Consider the following 18012-nt stretch of genomic DNA (forward strand, 5'->3'; position numbering starts at 1 on the left):
ATGGGGAGAAGAGAAAAGGCACGGAAGATGGCCTGAGCAAGGAGGTATCATCTGATCTGTCGCTCTGCTCCTTGCTGCAGGACTATGTAGCATTATATTGAAAGATTCAATATCTCCAATCCTCGATGGTCTAACGGTCATGATTTCCGCTTGTCACTCAATAGAGAACGAGCGCGGGAGACCTGGGTTCGACTCCCAGTCGGGGAGATTTCTTTTTTGCTTTTGTTTTTTGGGTCCTGTTCTATCTATGCTGCAGCTTTGCTACTTTGTGTTGTTTATCCCTTGTCAGGTATACATTGTCTACTCCGTACATGCCACTGTTCCTGTGTCTGTTCTGATATGGGATGATGCTTTAGTCCCCTTCTTCCCGCAGTCTAGGTAGTGCTATCGCACTATGGTATTAGGCTAGATAGCGGGAATGGACGTTGGTCTCTGGGTAACTATATAGTTAGGTGTTAGGTCCATCGCTCCTATGGATATGACAATGGGACTGTTCTTATTCAATTCAATTGAGGCCTCGGATTGTTTCCCTCGGAAGTTACTCGGGGCCTTCGTTCATTCCAGCACCTCGGGGTGTGTCTGAACTATGATACTGCGAGGCACTTGGGACATGTAGCAATGCAACCCACTGTTTTGCTATGACGGTCACAACGGCCTACACTTTGCCTGTTCCTCCGTTTTTCTCCTGGACGGTCGGTTTTCTGATCCGTGGCTATCTCTGTTCTTTCTATCGAAATTTATCAACGGGCATTGACACCATTGGCCCTTCATATATGACCCGGGTGTATATATAGCCAGGCAATTGCGGAAGAGAAAATGTATCAACATCACCATGAATGCTTACACCTACTATAAATAGTATTATATTCCAATATCCCCAAATCCCCACAGTCTCAAGGAGTGTCGAATACCTCCCAAAATCCACCAGAAAAGAATACCCATTTATCTTCAGCATCACCAGGTTCCTTGTAACACTAGTAATCCATTAGGGCTGTGTGGATCCATCCCACCCGGTACACATTCCACGCCCTTCGGCTAGCCCTCTGTGATAGCGTCAAAATTAGAGCACAATATTCATCAATTCCTCGATGGTCTAACGGTCATGATTTCCGCTTGTCACTCAGCAGAGAACGAGCGCGGGAGACCTGGGTTCGACTCCCAGTCGGGGAGGATTTCTTTTTTTGTGTTTTTGTTTTTCTTTTGGCTGTTCCCGGTCTGTTGGTTGGTATAATCAGGAGTAGTACTGGAATGGACGGGGAAGAGATGAGGTACTCTTGTTCCCTGGTATTCGTGTGAAGCAGAACTGAATATAGAGGGATTTGTAAACAAATGACGAACAACACAACACCTATCCATTGACATCTTCTATAGCTTCTTGCTGAACCGTCATTTACCTCCACAAGAAGGTAAATGAATGATGGAAGTTGTGACACGACAGTCGCAAATAGATACAGAAAATTGGAATGCATAGGAGTAGAATTGAAATAACTGCACCCACACACATCGGGTTATACATGCTAGGTCAGCACTGTAGATTGCACGGAGGCATCTGGTTCCGTAGACGAAAGTACCGTATATTCCGTGGTAGCATAAGAAACATAGCGTAAAGTCCACCTGGATGACACGGCGAGCATCAACCAGGCGGTAGAGGAAATGATGGTCAATGACAATAGCCCCAAGACTACCGGGCTATCATTAGTTCGTCTGATGACGAGCCCGAAACAAGACTGGAGGAATTGCCTATCAGGTTGTTGCACTGGCATTGTTTATAAGGAATTGATGCAGAGTGTCCATTGCCATGTTTCCTCGCCTTTTTGGCCCACCCCTTGACGATGCTCATTGTGACATAGCTAGAGACCATCGAGATGTTGGCTCTGTAGTCGAGGTTGGGACATACTGCAAGCACCAAAGTGGTTACAACATTGACGAAAAGCCGACAGATCGACACAAGAACAGGATGATCAAGAATGGGTGGAAACTGCATCCGTCAAGATAACATTGTGGCGAGGAGAAGCGCACCAAGTTTCACAGTGGATTCTGATACGATACAATGTTTCTGGTATAGTAGGTCAGGGTCCCACCTATGCTTTCCATTTCCCCTGGATAACGTCATGTTTACTGTGCCGTACACCGTAGTCCTGTAACGGATTCTAGTACATAGAGGAAAACCATGGAAACTCACCATTGCACACACAAATATACCCTATGATCCCTGTCGCCTTCATCGATCGATAAGAGGGAGGTTATGACCGACAATCGTCGGCTGGAGGCTGGGCTCTTTCCCCGGATGTTCTAGGATGGGCCTGATCTCGAGGCCGGCATGAAACCACAGGCATTTTTGATCTGGTTTGCTCTGGCGGGTCAAAAGTCAACACCACTGGCCACAAATTCTCCTGGTGTTAGACCTAAGCCCGCCATGCTAAAGAAGCCATACGACGCTCCATTCCGTGGTCCGCACGAAGAAATGCACCGCGATGTAGGGAAGGGCCGCTGTGTCAGACTGAATCGTATCAGGGACGGCAATAATGGAGGCCGAACGGTTACTGCTCCAAGGCTTCGAGACCAATATGGGCTTGTCCAGCAATTCCGGAGGTTAACTAGGACGTAACAGGAGATAACGACCGATTCCTGACAGAAACTGATACTTCCGGGCTGACAAGTACCATAAATATTTTGAAGAAGTAGATGTTACTATACCTGCAAACAGAATCAATACCCAGTTTGCCTTGTTGTCGGGTGCGTTATTTGTCAATGACAAACCGACATGTGCGCAAATAGCGGCGTGTTCGATCGTTCCCCTTTGAGTCTTTCCTTCACTCTAGTAAGGGTAATTCAGTCACAGAATTTACACCAGGATCTTGGGCTCAGATTCCACCGGAAACAGTCCGTTGAAGGATAGTTCTGCGGAAAGATATTGTCTGCCCAATGAAGACCAACTAGAAAGTAGAAATATCCTTTCATGTGAAATCCCTTGGTTCCAGCGAAGTGCGACCTAGATCACAAGAGACAGACATCATGTGGAGTGTCGCCGGATTTGTGATGGCTAAGTCGATGCAACAGAAGTGGCATGCGGAAGATATTCGGATGATCGAGCGAGTCTTGCGTGGGTTGCTGGTCGAATGCACAGTCGCCTGGAGGGTGTAGCTTTTCTCGCCGTGGTAAAACACACAGTGCCTTAACAGATCACGTAGAGAAAGGTTGACATTGTCATCCGAAGTATTGACTTCCTAGTAAGGAGATGGGTGTTAGCTTCTTCGTGTTGACGTATCAATGAAGGGGACTATCCAAGGACAATCCCATCGGAACTATATGAACTCCATGCCTGAGGGACGAGATGTATGGGGTTCCCGAGGAGCCCAACAACCATCGAATTCTGGTTACCTCATTGGCCCCCTCTGGTTCATTGCTTGAGTTCGTCCAAAGCGGCTGAATGAGAGGATAGGTCTTGTTCGGAAGGAAGGAGAGGACTGGAAGTCAAACGGCGATATCACGTGGCAGGATGTGGTTCTAACTCTGTCCGTAGACAAAGGCTCTACGGATAATTCGACAACTACGAGCAAATGACAAGTCAATGGTCCTCGAGCAAGAGCACGGCCCATGCGTCAACGGCTAAGACCATCGCAGACGGTTGAATTGGGCCTCGAACGTTGCATGATTGTTGGGGGAGATATCTGGGCATGCTTGAATGGTGGGCGAATTTGCACAAGCAGTCGATCGAAGATGGCCAGTGTCTCCGTTTCCGATTCTGATATCAAACTGAGGCGTGCCGTATGACAGGTTTGTCGTTGAAGTTGAATGATCCGCGGAAGTCGAGTGGTGTCCTTGGACAATGGTGGGTATGTGTGTTCTGGGATATCGTATGTTGGGTCTGCCTGATTGAATTGTCTTTGCCAGCTGCCACGTTCCAAACCAAATGACCAGACCGTGCCGTAGGCGTAGATACTACGAGGGGACAGAAGCCCTGGGTTAGCTCAAGTAGAGGACATTAAATTTTTTATTTTGTTTCATCACAATCCTGATCGTAGGTTGTATCTCGCATTTTTTTCGAGTCATCTAGAAACCCCTCTTTACAATCACCGCTATTGTAATGTGAACTTGAACCCCAAGAAAAAGAAAACCCTTAAGCAGACTTGCTCTTGACGGCCTCACGACCCTTGCCGATGCGCTCGAGGATCTGCTCACGGTCCTTGTCAAGCTTGAGCTTGGTGATGACGACGTTCGAGGCGGAGAGAGGAAGAGGAACGCTCTGGCCGTTGCTCTTTTCGCGAACAACACGCTCGACGTGGATAGCCCACTTCAGACGGTAAACGCTGGTGACCTTGCCCTCACGGCCCTTCTGGGAGCCCCGGACCACGGTGACCTCATCGTCGCGGCGGATGGGGATGGAGCGGACCTATCGAGAAAAACCGTGTTAAAATCCATGCGCTTCTGTGTGTTCCTCCATTTTGTATCTTCCTTCGTTCCCCGGGTGGATCGAGATTCGGTTTTCAGGTGATTTTCGAACGTACATTGTACTTGGCCTGCAGCTCCTTGGAGAGGTGAGCGCTCATGATAACGCGGCGCTGGCTCGAGGGAGCATTGAAGTGCGCGGCGCGCGACTTCCGGCGCGAAGAAGCAAGACCTGAAAAAAATCCATCAGCATGACATGCTCGGTCGAAATCGAAAAAAGCAGGCGTCGGGAAAGAGTCACGCACCGCGGTTCTGGATGGTCATCTTGATGGAGGCTCCTTGGGGGGGTCGTGAATGAACTCGAACGGTTGTCGTGAGGTCGGGAAGATTCTCAATGTTCATTTGGGGCCGGGAATGTGGATTGTGCGTCACATGACCGGCCGCTTCGTCTAGGGCTGCCTCCCGCCTTCTGATTGGCCGCAGTCAGTCCGTAGATTTGCAGGTCAGCTGACCATCGCACTAAAACCTCTGCAAACAAGTCAAACACCCGGCCAGGATGCGCCGATTCTCGAGCACAACCGCCACAACGCCGCGGCCATGTCTGTTCCTTGTGCCCGCCAACAATGAACGTACGGAGGATGTCAGAAGTTCCTGTTAGTCGTCAGTTCCTGGCCAACATGCTATTTTGGCAGTCCCATGAGTAGTTCTCAGCCACTGTCGGCCATCCTCGTTGGCAATTCACACTATGGACTGGAGGACTATCGACCAGAGCCCGCTGTTTTCAGTGCGAGTCATGATTCGCTGCAATTGCTTAAAGTTCAGATGAGGTCTATTTTAATTTTGCACAAGATCTAGTACTTTTTCACTTACCTTGTCACCCCACATCATTAGCACGGGTCGGCCTGGCCAGATTGTATTTGTGACCTTGCCAATGTATTAGATGGGACTCACTTATGAGACTATGGATGAACGTTATCTCGATGAGCTACACCACTAAGCTGAGGTCAACTTATATTGTCAAAAACATTGCAACGTCTCGCGCCTGCCTGATGCTGAGTAGTATTAAGCTGCGATCTAGATGCATGTACGGACTACGGAGTACCTTACAGAATGTGTGGGTCAATGAGCGAACTAAGCCAGAAGAGGAAAAGGAGGCGAGCTTGTATACTCTTCACCTTCGAGTCGCCTACCGTTTATCTTGTCCTCTGATATGCCCGATCCAGACCGTAGGTGTGGGGAAGCTAAGTAACACGTTCCTCTTCTACGGATGGCACCCGAGCTACTTCCGCCCAGTCACTTTGTTTCGACCCTTGATCAACCCCCTACTGTCTTCATCTCAACCTTATGACCAGGGCTCACACAACTGCGCTTTGATCTGCCGGCTCCACGTTCGGTGTTTCGAGATCCCAAAGACCACGCAATTGATCTCGTTCACATGATTCTATCTTGCCGCGTCCTAGAACCTAGTGGCAGCATGTGGATAAATGCTCTCCCTTCCACGGTAGTTTCAAAACAGCGCGAACTCGGCGCAGATTATCGGTTGCCAGCAAAGACAAACGACGATTTATCACAGAAACAATGTGTTGTACCGGCCTACATGCCAACCAGTGGCCAGTGAACGCCACTACATGTTGCCTATCCTGCGGGATCTGATATTCGGCAAATAGCGTTGGGTACTTGGGAACGACCTCAGTGCTTCCGATATACCCCAAATTGAGACAGTGGTGATGATTTGAAGGGCGAAAATTTGGATTGGAGAGTATCTGGTGTCAAAGCCTTCATTAGCGGCGATCCCGATACTCGGCACGGTAGCGAATGGTTCATCTTGAGGATGACACAAGGGGGAGATACACGCTCTGTCGCCACTCACCATAGACTACACTGGAGCCAATTGTATGGGCGCTGTTTGCGGTACAGGGACACCAGGGAAGGGTTCCCGCGCTCTATGAACCTGCTTTGACCGAGATCAAAAAGAGAAGCGCTATCCATTTATCGGTGGGGGGAGTGCAGCTATTGTGGTAGTGATCTTACACCCCAAGAAACAGAACGACTTTCAGTAGTGATGCTGCTGGCAATGGCACCCCAGAATGTCTGTAGAGGCAACGCCCAGGCATTCGATATACTAAAGTTCAAGTGCACCTAGATGTGAGGAACAGGGGAACGACCATATGCATCCTCTATGGAATCCCACGGCTGCTATGGTGTGAAAGACAAGCGGAACGGAGAGGACGTCTCTGGTTGCTCTTTCCGTGTTTGGTACTCATACGGGGATCCCGGTTTACGACCACTGCGAGCACTCCTTGGTAGGTAGAATAAGCCAGGAGATTATTCAATAAAGACCAAATATATCAATAATACGGTAGTCGGGCAATCTAGTACTTTCACATGTTCTACTACGTAGTGTAGGCAAGATATCGGAGGCCGGTGGGCCGAGGACAGACGGTGTCCCAGCGAGTAACATGCGCTTGAGAGCTTTCCGAGGCATGGAGCGGTCACACCCAGCATGGGCTTATCCTCCCCTCTCTAAATATTGCCGCAACGGAATGTACACCCAGTAGGTTATTAATTTGCAGGACCGTCACTGCTTTGGAATGATAATTTTGTGGGTCCAATTCCCCTTTGCTTTATCATGTCAAGACTCCAAGGATCCAACATCTCCAGTCCTCGATGGTCTAACGGTCATGATTTCCGCTTGTCACTCAACCGAGAACGAGCGCGGGAGACCTGGGTTCGACTCCCAGTCGGGGAGGATTTCTTTTTGGCTTTTGTTACTTGAATTAAGCTGCTGTAACTTTTTATTCCTCTCTATGTAAATTGAAATATAACAACAGTCTGGCTCGGTCGCTATCAATCGACAACTTTTCATCGCATGGGTACTTCACCCACATCGGGATATATAAAGGTCGACGGATCATGAAAAAACCACGATGCTCTTTTCAGTATCTACACACACCCCTAGTCAAGGTTTTCATGCAATACAATGACCAAAATAGTTTTCAAAGGGTACCCGAGCAGAAAGATCAACAAGAAAAAAGAGCAAAAAGATATCTCCCCGACTGGGAGTCGAACCCAGGTCTCCCGCGCTCGTTCTCGGTTGAGTGACAAGCGGAAATCATGACCGTTAGACCATCGAGGAATTGATGAAGTAACTGGGCAGCGTTTGACATCATGTTCACGCAGCATCAACTCTCCACAAATCCGGGTGGAGCGAACGGACGATCGGAAGACCCTGAGCCACCGGACAGGAACGATTTGAAATCAATCATGATCATGCTATTCAGAGTTCAGACCTACTGTAAGCTGATTACTCCGTAGGTGGCTGAGTCGACTTGCATCGGAAACACATCATGCAGATTAATGTCCTTAATTAAGGATGTCTCAGGCAACCATCGGAGACCGAAAGGGCCCCTGTCGACGGTCGCAGTTGAACTTGTCAATTCCAACGGTTCCAAGTGGACCCCCGGACGCCCCTTGGCAACCTGCCAGACTTGTCGGTAGAAAAGGGGTTCGTGCCAATAGTAACGGAGTAGTGGAAGGTAGGACCGTGGGAGTAGAACCTAGAGGTTATTGGTGATGATCATTGTGATTATGACAATGCTGATTATTCTTCATACGGCAGTCTAGGGTTGCTGACCATGAATGGAGAGCCCGAGGCCTGGTAGCGGTGACGGAGTCCTTATATCTTCTCCCCGGCGGACGAGAAAGCCGACATGTCGTTTGGTCAGCGATGCAGAGGGCGAAGGAATGACCGCAGGGCTGATCACTTCGAAAGTTCGAATCCCTCGTTTGCCCATCGCGGTGGAGCCCGTCGAGGCAAGTTGGCACGCGAGTCCATTCCGATGCGATGCTTGATGTATCCACGGATCTTGAACTCGGCTTTTCCTCTTATCATTCCTTGTTACTGCTTCAGTCTACGGTATTCTAGTCGGTGTCCTCAATCTAGGACCAAAATAACCATCTACTAAAATCCTACTGAGCACACCTGGTGGAGTCTCTGCTCTTTCCCGCCCCGCCCAACTTCTTTTCTTTTTTTCGCTTTACTATTTCAATTTTTTTCCCTTAACCTGTTCTTAGAATAAATCCCCCCTCTCTCGAACCTCCGATGCCAAGGCAGCTGGCCTGGCACAGAGCCGCGGATTGCCCGGATCGCTCGTAGGGCCTGACGCTGTTCTCGTTTTTCCTTCTTGGGGAGCTGATCTTGTGTCAATCCTTTCCTGCTTCCTTCCTCTTCCTCTTCCTCTCTCTCTCTTTTCCTCTGTCTCTTTATGGTGATTTCTTCCCTTCGGTTTCTGGATCTCATTCGGTCAATCATTCTTTCAATCTCTTTTGTATCTTTGTTTTCTATCTCATCTCGATCTGCTTCTCATTTTTATTTCTTTGCGGACCGGCACCCGAGAACCCTTCGCACTCGATCGATCACCTACCTGCATTAGACCTTGGCGCATCTCTCCATCCTGTTTCCAACCCTCCTTATCGCCTTCGTATTCTTCCCGGCTTTTTTATCCTCTCCTATATCTCGCCATCCCGCCCTCGACCCCTCCTGAAGTCTACTTCCCCTCTTCTGTCGATCCCAGAATGCGAGCCGAGGCATGATTCTGCCTGCCGTAAACTCTCCGACACATTGACTTGAAACGCCCACGACCCCTATTTAGCATCCAAGATGATCTCACGGGGGGTTTTTGCCTGCGTCTGTGCACTCTGGGCTGCGCTGGCCGTGGCCTACCCTGATCCGTTCGAAGGGATCGCAGAGCGTAGCACCGATAGCACTCTCAACCCCAGAGATCGGGATTTGCTATGGGAGAAGTACGGACTGAACAAGTCCGCCGAATTTAAATATTTCCATGAACCCGGCCGTGACGATATTCTCGGTCATTATGATACCCGATTTTTCACCGAACCCGTGCCCGACGAGGAGCGCTCGCAGACCTTGACGCACATGATTCGTGCCTATCTGAACTTTTTTGAAGATAACGGACTGGAGACCTGGATCGCACACGGCACCCTTTTGGGATGGTGGTGGAACGGCAAGGTAAGGGACATTCGGCCTCCCGATGCCGTGCTAGTGTCACCGGCCGTTCGTTGGCTAACCCCCCTCCTTTCTATTCTAGGTCATGCCCTGGGACTGGGATATTGATACACAGGTGACCGATACCACGTTGCTCCGTCTCGCCGATCGGTATAACCAGACAATTGTTCGATATAAACCGAGACGCCGCGACCCCGAACTTAGCTACCTTCTCGACATCAACCCGTGGGCCCGACAGCGCCAACGAGGCCAAGGATTGAACATCATCGACGCGCGGTGGATTGACATGCGGACGGGGCTATATATCGATATCACCGGCTTGAGTCATCTGGACCCCAACAACCCCGACATGTGGCAATGTAAGAACAACCACAAGTATCAGACGGATGATATATACCCCCTTCGGAGGACGACCTTCGAAGGAGTGTCGGCCAAAGTGCCTTTTCAGTATAAGGCGGTGTTGATTGATGAATACAATGACAAGGCCTTGACGTCCACGCATTTCCACAAGTAAGTCGCTCTGAGCGATAGTGGTGGTTTCTGCAGCTAAACCGTTTACCCTAGTCACACCTGGCGTCCGAACCTGGAGGAGTGGGTTCTCGACGAGCCCTCGAGTGAGAAAGACGGCAAAGACGATCGCCAGTATGAAAAGCGAGCCGTCTCATTCTTCTCAATGATCTTTGGTTGAGCGACAACAGAACCGTCTTTTTATATAAACATCTTGACCATTTCGAAATCTTGCTATATCCATTGCTTTGGGGCATTCATCTATTTTCGTGCCATCTACTGTGTTTCAGCTTGGAGTTTTGCACTTGAGGGTACCGGAACCCTCGTTGGATGGCGTCCACGGAGAAAGCATCTTTTTGGGGTTCTTTATATGCGATTTACTGTTTGGCAATTTTGGGGCTACATAGCCATGCAACTATCCGATACATTGAGAACATTTGATGTGCAACAATCGACTGAATACCTTCCGAGTGAGGATAGAGTTGTATACCGGGTGCCTCTGCCGTGCCCTTGTGTAACGCGCAGAGTCGTAAGATGCCGGCGTGACCATCTCCAGGCAACACTGGCCTGCCCTACCAGTTGTGGGGACTGAGTCGACAGAACCCTGCCTATTGCGATGCATCGTCTCCGCCACTGAGGGGCAACCTGTCGAGGAGTTCTCCGATCATCCTAATTTAAGGTGCGCTGATCGCCCGTGGGCGCGACGATCTTCCAGGGGGGGGGAAAGTCGGAGAAGCGCCACCCGATCGCTGCCTGACTGCCTGGGGCAGCAAGCTACACGTGACAGGGGCTTATCGTTATCTCCGGCTGACAAACAATCGCCGTGGAAATCAATCGAAGCTTGCCTCTTCACGGCTGTACATACATAGGACCTTCTTTCTGTCTTCAATCCATCTACATATCTCGTCTACATATCTCCGGTCCTTAGCCACAGTTTTTCAGTATACAGAATCTAACATAGCAAACCGCCAACATGAGCGAAGAAGAACCCTCCTTATCCCTAACCATCCACCATAGTGGCAAACCGCATCCCATCGCCCTCCCTTCCACCGCAACCCTCCAAGACCTCGCCTCCCTCCTCTCCTCCACCCTACACATTCCCATCGAAAACCAGAAACTCCTCATCTCCCCGAAACCGGGACTCCAGAAACCCCCGTTCGCCGCCACCCGCCTCGACGCGCTGATCCCGCTCGACTCGCCACGCCTCAAGATCACCCTCCTCGGCACCCCAGCGCAGGACATCGCCGAGCTGAACGCCCAAGGCGAAGCGACCCGTCGTCGCGACGAGGCGCGCACCGCCGCCCTCTCCGCCTCCCGCCAACAGCAACGCAAAGCCGCCGCCGCCAACGCATCCCGATCACGCAACGGCGGCATCCACACCCTTTCTGGCGGTGGCAGCGACTCATACACCTTCCACCGCCTCCTCCCCCTCTCCTACCTGCCCAACCCATCCCGCTCACAACAATTCCTCGCCCGCCTCCGCGACGACCCCGGCATCCGCGCCGCCATGACCAAACACCGCTTCTCCGTCCCTCTACTCACAGAAATGGACCCGATCGAGCACACGACGCGCGACTCGCGCACGCTAGGCCTCAACCGGAACAAAGGCGAGGTGATCGAGCTGCGGCTCCGCACGGACGCGTACGACGGGTATCGCGACTACCGGACGATTCGGAAGACGTTGTGCCACGAGCTGGCGCATTGCGTGTTCAGTGACCATGATCGGGATTTCTGGGATTTGACGGCGCAGATTGAGCGGGAGGTTGAGAGGGCGGATTGGAAGCATGGGGGGAGGAGGGTTACCGAGGAGGACTTTTATAATCCCGGTGATTGGCAGGATATGGAGGATCGGGGGGAGGTGGTGGACGAGTGTGGGTGGACTGGGGGGGAGTTTGTGTTGGGTGGTGAAGGAGGGGATAGTACTGCTGGTGGTGGCGGTAGTGGTAGTGCTGGGGGTGATGTTGGTGGGAGTCGCAGTCGCAGGGAGATGATGGCTAGAGCGGCGGAGGAGAGGATGAGAAAGGAGAGGGAGAAGGATGCATAGATCTCTCATCTTTTCCCGTTTACTTTGTACATTCAAGGGACGTTATTTACGAGGCATATGAAATTACATGATACAATAGGTACATACAATAATAATAACAGCATTCGACTATTTCTTCGCTGTTCTTATCGAATATCCATATACCAGCAGATACACAAGAAACTAAATCAAATTAAACCTGCTCATTGACAAACAACCCCGCCATACCTTGCCCCGTACCAATACACATACTCGTGACCAAGATCTTCTTCTTCGTGCGTCTCGCCTCGCTCAGAACCGTACAGATCTGGCGCGCACCCGTCGCTCCCAACGGATGGCCTAGGGCGATGGCGCCGCCGCGTGGGTTCACCTTGGCGTGCTCCAGCCCCAGGTTCTCCAGGCAGTAGACGGCCATGGAGGCGAACGCCTCGTTGATCTCGTAGATGTCGATGTCCTCCTTGCTCAGGTTGAACTTGGTCAGCAGCTTGGGGATCGCGGCCGTGGGTCCGATGCCCATGATCCGAGGCGGGACGCCGGCGACGGTGGCGCCGCAGAACTTGGCCAAGATGGGCTGGTTCAGTTCGATGGCCTTGGAGCGGCGCATGAGGAGGACGGCGGCGGCTTTATAACATGTCAGGGGTAGAAGTCAAGGAGGGGGAAGGGACAGGAAACATACCACCATCAGTAACCTGACTCGAATTACCACCAGTACTCCGATCCCCAAACTTCGGGAACGCCGGACGGATCTTACTCAACGACTCCGCCGTCGTCCCATACCGAATCCCCTCATCCTTGGCCACCACAATCTCCTTCTCCTCGCCCGTCTTCGGATCCTTCACCTTCGTCTTAATCGGCACGATCTCATCATCGAACCACCCCGCCTTCTGCGCCTCCTCGGCCCGTCGATACGACTCCGCCGCGTACTTATCCTGCACGTCTCGCGAGATATTGAAGTCCGCGCCCACGTTCTCGGACGTCTGGCCCATCGGCTGCATGCAGTCCGCGGCCTCCTGGTTCCGGAGCACCTCGTCGTTAAACGGCTTGGTGATGCGCTCGCCCGGCGCGGACATCATCTCCGCGCCAACCGCTACGCCGACGTCGATCGCGCCCAGGGAGATCTGGTTCGCGATGTCCTGCACCGCTTTCAGACCGGACGAGCAGAATCGGTTCACGGAGGAGCCGCCGGCCGTGTGGGGGATTCCGGCGGCTAGGGACGCTGCGCGGACGAGGTAGGCGGCTTTGCCGTCGTTGACCTGTCGTACGGGGGTTATATGTTAGTGACGTTGGAGTTTGTATGAGAAGCAAGGAGGGCGGGCGGGGGAGGCAATGTGAAGCAGGTAGTAGATAAGTGGCAAGAACGTACATTACCAAGACAAACATCCTCGATCAAAGCGGGATCGACCTTCGATTTGGACAACACCTCCTTCAACAGCGAGTAAACGAGGAAATCAAGCTCGGTGTCCTTGAAGCCACCCTTGCCAGCCTTGGCGAGGGGAGTACGCAGAGCAAGCGTAATGACAACGTCGTCGGGATTCTTCTGGGTGCTAGCAGGCGGGAGTTCACCAGGTCAGAACTGGAAATAATAGGAATAGTTTCGGTGCGCTTACATGGTCGAGAGCCCGTTTGCGCCTGACGGCTTGAGGTGGCTCAGAATAGAGCTCAAACGATCTGTGGCCATGGTGGAAGAATGGGGTGGAGAAACTGAAGCAACTAAATATATTTGACAGATAACGGTTAACAGGGAGTAGGTTGGGATGGGCGGGTTTCATGCAACAAGAGGCAATACAACAACTTACTCGGATCAAATATATGAGAGTAAAGACGAGGAAGTAAAAGGAGATGGGAGAAAGGAGAGCGAGAGAAATACGGCGTGGAGAAGCAGACATAATCAAGTCAAGTGATGTCAGGCAGAGCCGACAGCCGAGGCTCATCTGCTTCCCGACTGGGGTGGATGTACCCTGTACCTTGGCGCTGCTGCCCTTGCCCGTGCCAATTCATGTACTTGTGACTTGTTGTTCCCGCCGGCGCTGCAGGTTAATAATCGGCCGGGACTGAATTCATATTTTCGACCAGAAAGACAAAAAAAGTCAAGCCAGAAATTGAGGCTGTTGCTTATTCAACCCATGCACAATTCATGCGTGGATGCAGCTTAATAATGCACGTGCATACGGAGTAAACCATAACTACCCTGTCCTACAGCTTCATCTGTGGTGCCAAGTGTACACACCGTAGGTAGTACGAGCATTTTCGCGTCCAAGTTGATTTTCTGTAGGTAACCGATACCCGTGCTAGCAATAGTCTCTACAAATACCTAGTCAAAAAGGAGCGAAAAAAAAGGAACCAATGATAATCCAAGCAGAAAGAAAAAGCTCCGAGCAAGAAGACGGAACAAATGGAAACAAAGAAAAACGCCTCGTACTCCAAGTGAAATCCCCGTGGCGCCCGCCAAAGCAGTTGATTAGTCTATACATGTTTCACTCCGCACGATTACAACCCGTGGTGGTTGGAATTGAAATCGTCGTCGCTGATGACACTGCCAACCTCCGACCAGCTGGCTGGAGTGGCTGCCCCAGTCGACCGTCCCAGATCACTCAAAGTGCCATCCGACGACGCGTCCTCCGCAGACGCATAGATCTGGCTGAAGCTGCTGGTCGAGGATGGTGTGGAGGGACGGTCGCGATGTTCGAAGCTGGCGGGGTCGAGATCGGAAAGATCTGCGAAGGGGGAACGGGTGTCTCCATTGGTGTCATTGGCTGCAAGACCTGGATGATCAAAGAGGACTTGAGATTGCTCCTCGGTGCGACTGGATGAGGATGATCGCGAACGAGATTGTCCCGCGTCGTTCATGTTATCCAAAGTCGACATCGAAAAGTCCATCCCTGATGTCTCTGAAGTAGGTGTGTAGTTAATCAGTGTGGCGGATTGAGCACTGGGCGGCGGAATAGCAACATGCAATTTATCATTACCGGCGGAAGCGCTCGCGTTCGCGTTTGACGGCTCCTCCTCGCCGACCAAGGGTGCCGGCGAATCGGCCTGCTGCTTGCCACCGCGTTGAACGACCTGCGATGTCCCCAGTTCCACGGCGGTTGAGTTCGCCAACGACCCGTTGTTCGCATCCGAAGCCTCCGACCTCAACAGCCGACCTTCATCGTCAACCAGTGCGTCGAACGACCCTGGTCCCGCACTCCGTCGTCTTTTACGATGTTCCTCAAGCATGGAGCGTCGGTTCTGGATTTCCTCTCGAACTAATCGCCGTCGCTCTTCGGCTTCGGGGCCCAGTTCCTCGGTCATGGAGATATCCTGACTAGGGGATGACGTAGCGTTTCGCGGTTGGATCTCATCGCCAAGATGGTGCAGAGCCACTGCGATTTTCCGTCGCGAATTATCGACCCATTGTCGAAACTGAGGGGACTCGTAGACAGCTATGCCCGCCGCCACGAGGGCTGATACGGTAATAATAACTCCTTGGTTGATGTTAGCACATGCTAGTCAAGGCGGAAATGCGAAGCGCTCCACCCTTACTCCAACTACTACCACTGATAAGCACACCGCCTGGGTTGGGGCGGGCGTAGTTAGTAGTAGTAGATAGGAGTTGTGGTGATGAGAACGGCAAGGAGCTTGATGGAAAGCAGCTCGAGATCACAGCAGACTGCACTCACCTTTTGCAACGGGCGACATAACGAACCGCTGGTGTAGGCAGCAGGAGATGGACGAGTGTCAGCGTCATGTTGCAAGTCCCGTTCAGTCAAGTCACGCCGTTCCCCGCTGCGCCTCCACGTGACCGGCGGGCCCTTATCCACCAGCCCTACATCGCATCCGCTTTGGGTAGTCCGTTGTTTCCCCCTCCGCGTCTCGTCCATCTCTCTTCCTCTTTCTCCCTCTTCTAACTTCATCCACCTTCCTCTGGGATCTCACCATCTCGACTGCCTGACCATGTCTCGTCCGTCTTCGATTGCGCAGCGTCCCCTGACGCTCACCGAGGAATTGGAAAAACTCGAACAATCCATCACGCTCACGTTGCAGGGTATGATAAACAATCGGGCATCCGATGCCGACCCGTTACTAACCACCATGTCTTTATAGAGATCGACCACAACTTCAGCCAGGCCCACCGCATTGTCACCACTAGCATTCTCCCTCTGGTAGAGCAATATGCAGATCACTCGAAAGATGTTTGGGAAGGCGCAAAAGTTCGTTTCTAAGCCTACCTACCCAGCTCCCGCACGCTTCCAACTAACCTAACCATCGCAGTTTTGGAAACAATTTTTCGAAGCAAGCGCCAATGTCTCCCTCTCCGGCTACGAAGAGAAGCCCGAAGAATCCACGATGCAAGAACAAACCATGACGGAAGAGGAGGTCACGCAGAGCGACCTCAACGAAAGCGCTTCCTACGAGACCCCGTCCTCGGAACGCCACCGACCCGATGATCTCGAACTCACCGAGCTCAATGCATCCTCTCACAGCACACCCCGCGCCCAGCTTGACCGACACGCCCACACCGACAACGACACTACCGTGACTTCCTCTATCGCCCACCCCTCCCCATACCACGAGCCCGAGCCGCAGTTCGAAGGCGAAGACTCCATGCTCCCCTCGACGCCGGGCAGGACGCCATCCCGACCCCAGGATCACACATACCAGTCAAGCCAAGCATTCGACGACCCCATGTCCTCCTCTCCGTTTATCGAGCGCGGAGCTTACATGCCCGATGACCCGATGAGCCACCAGAAAGACTCCGACCCGGTTATGCATCGCCTCCAAGACAGAACGTATCGCGTCCAAGCGACACCTCTTGGAAAGGGCTACGGCGGTGGAGCCAGCAGCCGCCCCAAATTCACCGTTACGCCGAAACCATCGACATCCAAGTCCAAGTACGGGTACGATGATTCTCCGCTTTCGAGTCCCGAGATGGAAGCTCCCCAACTCCACGCCGAGATATTTTCCTCGCCGCTCAAGGCCAGAACACCCGGTACGGGCCGGAAGAGGCGCACCAGCAGTAACCATATGCGTGTCACGCCGCAGCCTGGATTGAGCGTTTTGACTCCTGCCAAGGGCGGCGGGAAATATCGGACTGGGTTTGACAGCGATGACGACATGGTCGACGATGACGATGAGGACTTTGGACCTAGTCCGCCGAAGACGATGCAGTTCCATATTCCGCAGAGTCGATTGATGAAAACGCCTGGTTAGTTTTTGTAACCAGATTCATAACACCGCGTTCGAGACTATTGCTAACTCCACTATCTGTTCTAGCGAAAGAAGCATCCAAGCGTATCGTCGAGGACCTCCTCTTCACTGCAGGTGCAAACGACACCACGGACGACGTACCCGACGAACAAAGTCCTAGCGTCATCCGACGAGTCGAGCGTTTGGAGGATGAAACCTTCTAGGTGGCTCATATATACTTGTATGTTACTGTCATGTAGTTTACGAGCCTTGTCTATTCCAAATATATCCTTCGTCTTCCTTGTCCTGCCTTTTAGAGGTCGTTTTCACTCGTATAGCTGTGCTAGTCATCTATAAAACCACCACTTGTTATACGGACAACCCTAAACCAAATAACTTATTGCCAGTCAGAAAGATCAGATAGAAAAGAATTGTTATAAGGTTTCCTCGCATTGCTGCGTCTAGCACTTAACTCCCCACCTTCTCCCACGCCACCTCTTTCCCAGATGAACCCATGCGAAAGCCAGGGCTACAGTATCATCCTGGCAAACCCCTTAAACAAACCCCTTCGCCCTCATTGATCAGAATACGCCGGGGACAATAAAAAAGACCCGCGCCGATAAACAAAGCACTGAGCTATAAACCAGAGAGGAGAAAATCAAAGAAACGCGAAGAAAGAGATCTTCAAACATCCGCACCATGGAAGTCCGGAAAGTAAGTGTCAGACAGAGAACTAATGAGAGAGAGAGAGAGAGAAAAAAAAAAAAAGTAACTAACTTCGAGCCTGCGGATTCGAGACCAAACGATATAAGTGAAGAAAGACGAGATTACATGAGCGTATTGGTATTGCAATGGACACGAAGAAAAAGGGTATCGAGCGTGAGGTGCAGATCATCAGGGG

At 51.7% G+C, this 18012-nt stretch overlaps 6 protein-coding genes and 4 non-coding genes across 10 annotated transcripts; 6 read left to right on the forward strand and 4 right to left on the reverse strand.

The window, feature by feature from the left end:
- The first annotated feature begins 119 nt into the window (after positions 1-119).
- Positions 120-207, forward strand: LDX57_003906. Its single transcript has one exon. It is a non-coding gene; the product is annotated as a tRNA-Asp (tRNA).
- An 875-nt stretch (positions 208-1082) lies between these two features.
- LDX57_003907 lies at positions 1083-1170 on the forward strand. Its single transcript has one exon. It is a non-coding gene; the product is annotated as a tRNA-Asp (tRNA).
- A 2747-nt stretch (positions 1171-3917) lies between these two features.
- RPL26A (60S ribosomal uL24 domain-containing protein) lies at positions 3918-4791 on the reverse strand (the record flags this gene model as incomplete). The annotated part of the gene is made up of 3 exons (XM_046085561.1): positions 3918-4393; positions 4509-4621; positions 4695-4791. 3 exons carry the CDS (start codon positions 4789-4791, stop codon positions 4121-4123), a joined length of 483 nt encoding a protein of 160 aa, XP_045941524.1. The 3' UTR covers positions 3918-4120.
- Positions 4792-7050: 2259 nt separating this feature from the next.
- On the forward strand, positions 7051-7138 carry LDX57_003909. The gene has a single exon. It is a non-coding gene; the product is annotated as a tRNA-Asp (tRNA).
- Positions 7139-7437: 299 nt separating this feature from the next.
- On the reverse strand, positions 7438-7525 carry LDX57_003910. Its single transcript has one exon. It is a non-coding gene; the product is annotated as a tRNA-Asp (tRNA).
- A 1524-nt stretch (positions 7526-9049) lies between these two features.
- MNN4_1 (putative mannosylphosphate transferase (Mnn4)) lies at positions 9050-10103 on the forward strand (the record flags this gene model as incomplete). The annotated part of the gene is made up of 3 exons (XM_046085562.1): positions 9050-9418; positions 9498-9925; positions 9980-10103. 3 exons carry the CDS (start codon positions 9050-9052, stop codon positions 10101-10103), a joined length of 921 nt encoding a protein of 306 aa, XP_045941525.1.
- A 792-nt stretch (positions 10104-10895) lies between these two features.
- Positions 10896-11966, forward strand: LDX57_003912 (putative zinc metalloproteinase; the record flags this gene model as incomplete). The annotated part of the gene is made up of 1 exon (XM_046085563.1): positions 10896-11966. The coding sequence occupies one exon, from the start codon at positions 10896-10898 to the stop codon at positions 11964-11966; it is 1071 nt and encodes a 356-aa protein (XP_045941526.1).
- Positions 11967-12138: 172 nt separating this feature from the next.
- Positions 12139-13623, reverse strand: kat1 (putative 3-ketoacyl-CoA ketothiolase (Kat1); the record flags this gene model as incomplete). The annotated part of the gene is made up of 4 exons (XM_046085564.1): positions 12139-12566; positions 12622-13198; positions 13309-13489; positions 13553-13623. 4 exons carry the CDS (start codon positions 13621-13623, stop codon positions 12139-12141), a joined length of 1257 nt encoding a protein of 418 aa, XP_045941527.1.
- An 809-nt stretch (positions 13624-14432) lies between these two features.
- On the reverse strand, positions 14433-15623 carry LDX57_003914 (uncharacterized protein; the record flags this gene model as incomplete). The annotated part of the gene is made up of 2 exons (XM_046085565.1): positions 14433-15409; positions 15605-15623. The coding sequence occupies 2 exons, from the start codon at positions 15621-15623 to the stop codon at positions 14433-14435; spliced, it is 996 nt and encodes a 331-aa protein (XP_045941528.1).
- Positions 15624-15878: 255 nt separating this feature from the next.
- ASK1 (DASH complex subunit ASK1) lies at positions 15879-17335 on the forward strand (the record flags this gene model as incomplete). The annotated part of the gene is made up of 4 exons (XM_046085566.1): positions 15879-15969; positions 16029-16135; positions 16197-17130; positions 17199-17335. The coding sequence occupies 4 exons, from the start codon at positions 15879-15881 to the stop codon at positions 17333-17335; spliced, it is 1269 nt and encodes a 422-aa protein (XP_045941529.1).
- Between the last annotated feature and the right edge of the window lie 677 nt (positions 17336-18012).

Source organism: Aspergillus melleus, assembly GCF_016097325.1.
Source record: "Aspergillus melleus strain CBS 546.65 chromosome Unknown contig2, whole genome shotgun sequence".
NCBI classification, from domain to species: Eukaryota; Fungi; Ascomycota; class Eurotiomycetes; order Eurotiales; family Aspergillaceae; genus Aspergillus; species Aspergillus melleus.